The sequence below is a fragment of the Maniola jurtina genome, chromosome 6 (genome assembly GCF_905333055.1).
Source record: "Maniola jurtina chromosome 6, ilManJurt1.1, whole genome shotgun sequence".
In the NCBI taxonomy this organism is placed as follows: Eukaryota; Metazoa; Arthropoda; class Insecta; order Lepidoptera; family Nymphalidae; genus Maniola; species Maniola jurtina.
Window position 1 is genome coordinate 10,953,432 of NC_060034.1, and position 10,988 is coordinate 10,964,419.

Below are 10,988 nucleotides of genomic sequence, written 5' to 3' on the forward strand. Positions count from 1 at the left end.
TCAGTTTCACGTGTCGTCCCCCGCACTTCACCACCCCGCTTGCACAAATCGAGACAGCACGAAATTTTCAAGATTTCTGGGTGTAATTTCTGGTTTTCGTAGTTCCCACACAATTATAACAATATAAAATATATAACGATAATTTTTTTACTACATAATATTCATTAAATTTTCTAGGTCTGTGGTTTTTCCAAATTTCATTAAATTGCTCCATTGTCTAGAAAAACGAGCACAAAGTTGGGCCTTTTTTTAAAGAAAAATACAAATCTTTGAGCCCCTGTAATTTTAAAACTACATATTATTAGAAAAATCTAAAACACCACAGACACAGATATTAGTTTCTAGACTATGTCTGCAAAATTTCATGGATTTTGGTTGCTTAATATTCAAATGAAATGGGAACTACGATTGTATGGAGTAAGTGATGGAGAGAGTCCTGTTAAATGAAATATAAATTAATTATTTTGATTCGTAGACCTCTGCAAATCTACTATTAGAATATCAGAAGTGGATAGGTAGGTATTAATTAAGGAACGCAATAAAATCTGATAAGGTTACACAATAAAGCCAGTCAAATATAAATCGAATACTGTCGTAATAAATGATGAATGTTTCGTTCTTTTGCTTCCGGTCATCACGTCACGATATTGTAGTGTTGACTTTCGTATGATCACAGTATGAAAAGTAAAAAAGATTCGATAGAAACGATAATTAGATGAAGATTCAGCCTCTCGGCATGAAATACATTTCTTTATTTGTGAAAATAAGTACAGTCACATTGAATTCGGAGACATGCTCAATGGATACTCGTAAATTGCAATATTCTTAAAATGTTTAGGGCCTGAAAGGTCCTTTCAGTACATCGTGGGTGTGATAAGCACGTAGGGGCGCGATATTTTCTGTTAACACCCCCGAGCGAACAAGAGATAGAGGGTTCTTTATTGAATTCCTGTGCAACGCAACTCCACACTTACACTCGTGTGTCGAACATGCTTATGCTTACTTCAAATACGTCTGCTAGTTCGTCTAGTTTCAAACAAACTCCTAAAAGCACTCTATTTCGATTAAAATAGGTAAAATTTTATTTTTGAGTTTCTTAACAAAAAAGCCATAAAGAGTTATAGCTACCTTCCTGATTGCATATCCTACAAGGATTTTATACAGAAAATCCAAAGAGCTTACATGTGATTGAAAAAAGTAAAATTTGAAAAAACATTTTTTTAAGATGGCTTTAACCTAAGTCAAATATTATTGTATTGCACCAAAATCACGACGTCATGATGACGAATCCAATCCCTTCGATTAGTTGGAGCCACTTTGTTTTATAGTACAAAATTACCCTTCCGTCCGTCTTATGAATGTCCATCTTCAGAATGCAAGCTATCTCTGTACCAAATAGATGAAGGCTTGTGACTTCGTCTAAGTGTATTTAAGTTTTTAAAAATCCCGTAAAAATTCTAATTTTACGAGGCGAAAGCTTATGTCTGTCTCTGGAATGTAACCTATCTTTCACCATGTACCAACTTTCGTCAAAATCAGTTAAACTAATAGATCATGAAAAGCTAATAAACAGACAGACAGACACACTTTCGCATTTATAACATTAGTATGGATTTGGTGCCAACTACCAAGCTTACAGTTTCAAAGTTAAGAAAGTTATCACTAATCAGTTGTTAGGAAGGAATAGGTGCAAGCAGAACTGTTGGTGTTGTGGGTATATTTATGGTAGGTATGTACATATATAAAAGGAAAAGGTGACTGATTGACTGATTTATCAACGCACATACAGCACAGAACGCACAGTTCAAACTACTGAACGGATAAGGCTGGGCATGCAGATAACTATTATGACGTAGACATCCGCTAAGAACGGATTCTAGAAAATTCAACCCCTAAGGGGGTAAAATAGGGGGTTGGAAAGGACTAAGTTGCGGGCAAAAACTAGTATACAATTCATATATTGGAGGAGCTAGTATTACGACCATGTTCAGAATTCAATAAAGCTCGATCCTAATCTATCATTACTTTACACACTGTTCGCACTTGTTATGTATTAACAATGACCGAACGATGGCTGAAACCACTAAACATCGTAGAATTTTTAGCAATATTTTTCTTTATAAGGGATTTTTGTTTCTATATTTCTATCATCTCAACGATAAAAACTTTCAAAATACTTTTTCCTGAAGCTGCAACAAAACATACCTTTCGTAGGTACAGTTGTATGTGGTTGCATACAGGATCTATTATAATAATAATAATCTATAATAATAAGTATATTTTACGATAGGTATGCCACTTAAAAGTGTCATAATATGGTTGAAATACGCGATTTAAAGTACACGCGATAAGTAGGTACATTTTTTTTATTGAGCACATTCTGCTTGATACAATGTATAGGTACCTAGCACCTATTATAAATTATAGACAGAACAATATTTAGCGATAGTTCAGTACTAGCACAGGTATGGTAAGCCTTTTTGCCTATATGAAGCGCACACGATAACATGACACTGTACATTCAGCCGTTAATCATTGCGATTGGAATATCACGTTTGCTGTATAACATCCGCTAGCGCTGCTCCGTTTGCCTTCGTCTCACTTATTACGAAACGAGGGCGTTAGTACCTACTACCTAGGCACCTTCGAGTATATGAGGAAACGTTTAATGGGTAGATATTGCTAGAACAAGAACTTAATTGAGATACTGCTATTTACATTTAGATAGTGATAGCCTAATGGTTAAGACGTCGCGGCGTTTTATTTGGGAAATCGGTGGTTCGATCCCGGGCATGCACCTCTAACTTTTTGGAGTAAGGTATGTAGGGGTTTTTAATCAATTAATTATCACTAGCCGATGCCCGCGACTTCGCCCGCGTGGATTTAGGTTTTTCGAAATCCCGTGGGAACTCTTTGATTTTCCGGGATAAAAAGTAGCCTATGTGCTAATCCAGGATATTATCTATCTCCATTCCAAATTTCAGCCAAATCCGTCCCGTAGTTTTTACGTGAAGGAGTAACAAACATACACACACACACACACACATACAAACTTTCGCCTTTGTAATATTAGTGTTATTTGCTTTCATGGTAAAGAAAAACATCGTGAGAAAACTTGCACGACTGAGAGTTCTCCATAATATCCTCAAAGGTCTGCCAAATAGCATTAGGCCAACGTGGCGGACTATAGCCTACACCGTGGTAATGGGCCGGGTTGATCATGACGATGATAATTTGCATCTACGCATATTATATTGCAGTCTGTTTGTATAACACCTAGCCTTATTAACATCAAGAAAAAGGTCAACAATATACTTCTGAAATGGAAACCTGACTAATTGTGCATGTGGATACTGTTTTAAAAATACAACCATGGTGCTATGAACGTGTAATTAATTGTTTTCACAGTTAAGCTCGACATGTTGAAAATCTTATGACTTCACTTTGTAGACCACTAGAGGATGTCCGAAAGTTCATCCGCGTGGAATTAGGTTTTTAAAAATCCCGTAGGAACTCTTTGATATTTCGAGACAAAAAGTAGCCTATGCCCACCGCTGGGATTCAGGCTATCTTTTGTACCAAATTTCGTTAAACTCCGTTTAACGGATGGGCTGTGAAAAGCTAGCAGACAGGCAGACACACTTTCGCATTTATAATATTAGGTATTCGGCAATTTTAATATTGGGTATGGATGATACGTAAGTAATAAGTATGGATGACATGCGGAAAGCGACAAAGCCATAACAGCACTGATTGTAGCAATCATCGCTGCCCATGAAAATTTTGATATATGGAAAATAACAAGTATTCAGGAGACTCTATCTTTTAAACTTAAACTTTTTGAAAAAAGTATTTATTCTTTTTATTCAGAAAGTAATAATACAGATTTTCACAAATGTTAAAAATAAGTTTAAATTTTTATATTTAAGTATTTTTAACATTTGAAAAAATATGCTTTACTTTTAGATCAAAATTACATAGTTAAAAAAATTATCTCTTGAACTAGCACGCATAGTACGCAAAACTTTTAAAACCAAGGAAAATGACATCAAAAACAAAAATCCTAAAAAAGTACGTAGCAGATTTTGCATGCACAGCGACGCAATGTTGTGCAAATTTTTCACAATCGACCAGCTAGCTGGTCAAAAATTCTTTATTACTAATTAGGTAATTATTTAGTTACGAGTATAACAGCTTTGAACTAACATCCTCATCTTTTTACCTACTCGCGTGAATTTCAGGTCAAGATACCTAAATATCTCAGTTAAAATATTTGACTGTATATGATCTTATACTAAAAAGTTTCATTTCAATCAATTCAAGATCGGTATAGTTTTTTGCATAAGCAAGAATAAAAAATTCGTAGATATTTATTGGAGATAAATAATCTATGCGCATAAATTAACATAATTTGCATGATAGGCGTGCAGAAATTGTCGTTAAAACTCATAATCTGCATACTTGCTAAACTTAACTAGAAGCTTTATCAGATATTGGAATCATTGCAATTAATAAATTAAATTAAATTATGGTCTTTTTGCCAGCGCTGCGGTTTACGATGCGAGGTTGTCTTTGCAGCACCTTGGGTTCCCAATGTCTATCGGATCTTCAAACCATTCGTACTGTGACTTCCACTAGGTAAATAAACAACATCAAAAGAGCCTCAGGGAGCCGCTGGATCCAGCTAGCAACAAAACCGAGGCGTGAAGAAGACCCTACAAGAAATCTATGTCCAGTTGTGGACGTCTATTGGTTGATGTCGAAAAGATGCAATACTTGCTGATGTTTCGCCAATCAATGTTTGAAAAGATTTGATGATAGAGTCAGACTTGCGCTCCGAGGGTTCCGTACTCAGGTATTTTTCCGACATTTTGTAAAGCCCTTTCATATGATACCCCACTTGGTACCTAATCTTACTTTGAAAATTGAAACACATTTTAATATTTTTTAAATGATGTAACCACAAATTCAAGATTTTCGGATTTATTCCTTCACTTGTGCTATAAGACCTACCTACCTGCCTATTTCATGATTCTAGGTCAACGGGAAGTACCCTATAGGTTTCCTTGACCGACAAGACGGACGGACGGACGGACGGACGGACGGACGGACGGACGGACGGACAGACAGACAGACAGACAGACAACAAAGTGATCCTATAAGGGTTCCGTTATTCCTTTTGAGGTACGGAACCCTAAAAATGGTACCTATCACACTGGTTCACAGTAACAAATTTTAGGCTTACAATAAAGATTCTTTTATAGACAGATTTATCCGATTTACTTAATAAAAATTGGACCATACGTTCCAGAGACGACGTAATGTTTTTTGCGATTATTGTGAGATATAGCGTGGGCTGTAGAGGCAGGGTAAGCAGACAAAGTATGTTTTTGTGTTTTGTGCCGTGTACTGTATTTGCGTTATGGTCCCAAATAAAAGTCCCATTTATTAACCCCCGACCCAAAAAGAGGGGTGTTATAAGTTTGACGTGTGTATCTGTGTATCTGTCTGTGGCATCGTAGCTCCTAAACTAATGAACCGATTTTAATTTAGTTTTTTTTTTTGTTTGAAAATCCAAGAAAATCGGTCCAGCCATTTGAAAGTTATCAGCTCTTTTCTAGTTACTATAACCTTCACTTGTTGGGGGTGTAATAAATTTTTAATTTACACTTGACAAATTAACAAATGTGTCAATAAAAATAGTTAACTCTTTAAAATCTTGTCAGTTGTCACTAAGAAATTCGTCATTTGCAGTCAGTAGGTAAATAAATAATGTTTCTAAGTCATGTTAAAATCCTTTCAATTAGAACCAGAGCGAGATCTTGATAAATGAGTAGGTAAATCTGTAGTAAAACGTTCACATTAAAATGATAATCGGATTTGGAATAAACGAACAAGCAAGCACTCCACGTCACGGTCGAGTTTACTACGCTACGTAGGCTACGCGCTACTTTTATTGAATTTACATTCTCTGTCAATTTAGGCAAGTAGCTAACAACTTGGTTACATTATGTGGAAAATGATTTTTTATGGAATGATGGGAAAATTCAACCTTTTAACCAATATTCTGTTAAAGTTCGTGTCTTCCAAAGCTCTAATACATGTAAAGCTGTAATGTAATAGAGATAGGTAAAAAGCTAACATTGGGGATATTAAGCTTAAAAAGTGAAAATTCCTAGATTTTAAATTGAAATTTAATTTCTTAAATTGATTGGAAGATATTTAATCGCTAGATTGGCGTAGATATATATAAAACCTAAATCTTAATCCCTGTAAGACGTCGATCCCATATTTGGTTAAAAGCGCTTGAAAAGAATTTTCGTTTGATCTCGAAGTTTATGCGGAGCCTGCGGTTTTTTATTAAAAAAATGTAGGTATACTTATTTTCAATCTCTTTTGCTTCTAAACGTGTGGATACGAGTGTTTTATATCAAACAAATTTTGGCCTTCGACTTCTTCTGCCATACATATATAATTTAGCTTACAGATCTTGGGTAATGTATGTAGATATCTAAGGTATTAGTGAAAGAATTTTTGAAATCGGATGAGTAGTTTCGGAGATTCCCTACTACATCCAAACTAACTTAAACTCTTTATAATATTAATCATGAGTAGATAGGTAGCTGTATGAAATAAAAAGAATGAAAGTAAGTTAACACTATAATATCTAATCGATGTTACGTACATGTTAACAGTTTTACACAAAAATTGTACCTACCTAGAATTACGTCTATAATAAGTACATAAATATACCTAGGATCAGGTATACAACCTAATACTCCTTTACCAGGCAAATAATGTTTATAGAAACTGTGCTCAAATAAAAAAAACACCAATTTCTGCCGTATTTACTCAATGAATCCATTAAGGACATGTAATAAAACATTATACCATATTTTCATTGTCAATACAAACATAATATCAATGATTGTGTTTAAGTACAAACAAGCGAAAACAAAACTTATCTTTCTTTTTGTAAACCGAGACATTCCATTAATTTCTATTAGCTCTCATCATTTTGTTAAAAAAATGAATAAGAAACTTGATACCTATTCTTTAAAATAAAAATGAACGCGCGAGCGGACGCGACGTTTGACGAGGGTCGCCTTATTGCAAACAATTTGAATACACAGCCTTTACTAGTTTTATATTAATAAAGATATACTATTGTATATAGGCTTATCTAATTAGATGTACTTATTTGGTTCATAGGTTATATCCTATGCCTAGGTTTGAGATATTACAATCTGAACGTAATGTGAAAGTATCGTCGAGTAGTAAACGCTTAGGTATGCAATTAACCTAATTAGTTTTAGAGTTATTTAAAGTTTAGAATCACAGTACATTAGTAGCTAGTTAGTAAATAATAAAAGTTTTGAAAAAGAGGAAAGAGACTTACCACAGAGTAAGAGCGACGAAACTTCTCAAAAAAATGTACGTCATCGCAAATAGGTAGGTAGATAGGTGGTACGCGGCGTTTTTCGCGATTTTCAGTTGAAAGTTGCGGCGAACGCGTTTGTAAAAGTTGGTCGTATTGCGGGCCAGCGGAGATGTTGCTCGTCTTGCAGATTCGCGCGCTCCAGCCTCCGCTCTTCGCTTCCACTGTCCACGCATGCGCTTTATTGTCCTGCTGCTTCCACACCAATCGTCTTACACCGCAACTTTGTTCATCACATATCTATCTACCAGCGTTTAATAAAAGTTTAAATAGCTTTCATTGTTTGGGTACGTGGTTCAGCCAGGAATTCAGGATTCAATATAAGTTTCAGGCTTTAGAATGCGTGCGAAAAATAAGGCTAATAATTAGGTACAAGCACCTACATTTTTATACCAGCTTAACATTATGCTTCACTCGGATGTATATTTACTTAACTATCCCAATACATAATAATTAATTATCAGTACCAAAAAAAATTTAATCTTTAAAGATTTTCCGATTAGGGCTTCGTAATTCTAACACTCCATTATTTCTATTTTGTTATAACAATAAAAATAAGCAATGTTTTCTTGGTTACAGTACTTGGAGGTGTTAAAAATATGCAAATTAAAAAACGCACCGAATTGAGAACTTCCTTTCGGAAGTCGGTCAAAATATAACGATAATAATAAATAATTATTAATGTAAAGACAAATCAATGCAGCTTATGTCGATTTGGGATTCAACTGAAAGTTTATACCAAAATAGGTATTCGAGGACATGAAAGGCGGCAGCTAATTAAGAATTTTTAATAATAATAATAGGAAAGCAACGAAAGCCACGAAGTATGAAATTGTTTTAGCATTTATGAATAGACTCTAGATTAACTAGTGTGAGTAATTTACATAATAATATGCGAATCCGAGTAAAGAACAATAGACGCCAAATATCCCATATCCCAGAGATTTAAATAGGTATAGTTTTGTCTATATTTCTACTGATCACTAACCCCTGACCCAAAAAGAGGGGTGTTATAATTTTGACGTGTGTATCTGTGTATCTGTCTGTGGCACCGTAGCGCCTAAACTAATGAACCAATTTCAATTTAGTTTTTTTTTTTGTTTGAAAGGTGGCTTGATCGAGGGTGTTCTTAGCTATAATCCAAGAAAATCGGTTCAGACGTTTGAAAGTTATTAGCTCTTTTCTAGTTACTGTAACCTTCACTTGTCGGGGGTGTTATAAGTTTTTAATTCACACTTGTGTTATTTTCATGCGTATAGTTACGAAAATTAACTTTTTTCTTTTATAAATAATGCAGTTAGATATAATAAGGTAAGATACCTCATTCAGTAGCCTAGGGAGCCAACCACATAATATAGAAAAAGTCAGGATTTATAGGAAGTAAGTAGGTACGAAATAATCACTACCGTTAAGTAAATGCGTGTTTGTTTGTTGATTTGATAGAATCCACTAGTTTCTAAACTGCATTAAAAATTAAAATTCGCGCGTTTGGAACCCTCGTAGCTTTAGTTTAAGGTTTACGTAATTAATTATCACCATTACATTATTTTCTTACAAATTCAACAATTTACGATCAAAAAGTGTAAAAAATAACGTCACTATACCTAGGTATAATAACGAATGAGGCGTTTTGGAAGGCCGGCGGGACTTTGAGTGAAAACACTAGCAAACGTAAACGACCACATTATTTCAAGTAGGCATTTTACTCGTAGGCATGTCGCAGTTAAGCTTATATTATTACGGCATCAGTACCATTCCGGAATATATATTATATCTTAGATACCTATCAGGGAAGGCAATAACTCCCATGACACAGTTTTCACTGTTTTGGGAGTTAGGGGTCCTAAGTATAACTAAGTAATCATAAGTTTTTTGCAAATAAACATTTAAACATTTATCTTCTTTTATTTAAAGAGCTGTATGTTGATTTCAAGTAGGAAAACCGTTGGAGATGCTTGAGATTACCTCTGCAACTGCAATAGAGAATTAGAAATCAAATCCCAATTTCTTCACGTCAAATCTTTAGATAATATGACGAATACTCACGTCTGTCTTCAATAAATTAAGTACTTACCTGAGCTTGAAGCATCTTTGTTACCAATATTTCGTGACTAATTATATCGTTATTACACATCTTTGTTTATAAAATTATTGTGGCATTGACTTCGCAGTAGTAGGTACCTATATAATAATAACAAAATTAAACACTTGGGACTCTATTACGATGGGTGCAGACTGTAGAGGTTGCAATACTAGGCTTGGCATATTTTAACATTTTTTTTACATTTTGATGTTTTTTATGAGAATAATTTTCTGTCTTAGCTGAAGACTAAAAATTACGAGTGTGCCAATCTCAGCCCAATTAAATAATTGAAAGCCAGCGGCTGTTTTTGCAACATTGTAAAACCGGCCCGCTCCGACACGTGGGCTCGGTTCGGCTCCATAGGCTCATTAAAAAAATTATGTTACAATTTCGTTTGACTTGCCTATTTCGAGCAGTTCCTTCGCGAGGAAGAAAAGCTTTGTGACGTCATTTTCTTTTTAATTACTTCCGTTTTATGATGCCTTTCGTCTAGGAAACTTGTCATGGGTTTTTTGTGGTCTTCTTTTCAGACCAAGGCGCGTTTGGCACCCTCGGAGCTTTAGTTTTAAGTTTACGTAATTAATTATTATCATTAAAAAATTCGCAATGGTAGGTACCCAGTTTACTTCAAACACGCTGTTTGTATGTTTTCATTTCATAGTAGGTGTGCTAGTCTCCTATATGCTAACCTAACCAAGCAATGCTGTGACGAATCTATATGCATAAAAGAGTATAGTAGTGAGTATAGTAATATAATAGTTTAATAGCTATGAGGAATAGTAATACTATTAGTTTTTACTAAGACCAAATATAATATACTAATGATATGGTTGCCTGGAAGAGATCGCTAGGTACAAAAAAAGTCTATTCTTTCATTCATTCATTCATATGGGCCGATTTTGGTCACATATTATTCAACCTTTCATCACACATTTGTACATTTTCCTAAACCCTTATTCACGCGTCGTCGGCGATGCTGTCGAGTAACCAACGAATTGCGATTCTTATACGATAAAATGGTTTTATTCAACCTGTTGGCTCGGAAAAAATAGGATATCAATTGAAGATATGAAAAATTCTCTACATTGCTGTATTTGAGATAATTCTAATAATAATATTTTCTTAAACAATGAGTTACTGTGAATATAGGTATAATAAATGCATGAGAATAATTAAAGTGCCTATTTAATGAAATTATTGAAAAGATCAACCTCCTCAAACCATATCCTCGTTTGTTCGAAATCAACAGACAGTGAATAATTCCCTATTAGGGTATCGTACCCGAAGGGTGCCAACGGAACCCTATTACTGAGGCTCTGTTGTCCGTCCGTAAGTCAGTCAGCGGACTATATCTCATGAACTGTAATTTTTAAAGTCAAAATTTTCACAGAACGTGTATTTTTGTGGGCCACAATAAGAACAAACAATAAAAATTTCAAAAAGCCGCCATGAAAATTAAAAAAAAAT

The 10,988-nt window shown here is 34.6% G+C and overlaps 1 protein-coding gene across 2 annotated transcripts in view; it reads right to left on the reverse strand.

The window, feature by feature from the left end:
• The window catches only part of LOC123866341 (gamma-aminobutyric acid receptor alpha-like), a 42,007-nt gene extending 34,437 nt beyond the window's left edge, over window positions 1-7,570 (reverse strand). For both annotated transcript variants that reach the window (XM_045907857.1, XM_045907856.1), the window contains exon 1: window positions 7,400-7,570. In XM_045907857.1, coding sequence (XP_045763813.1) covers window positions 7,400-7,443 — 44 coding nt within the window. In that variant the 5' untranslated portion in view covers window positions 7,444-7,570. The remainder of the gene's footprint in view (window positions 1-7,399) is intronic.
• Between the last annotated feature and the right edge of the window lie 3,418 nt (window positions 7,571-10,988).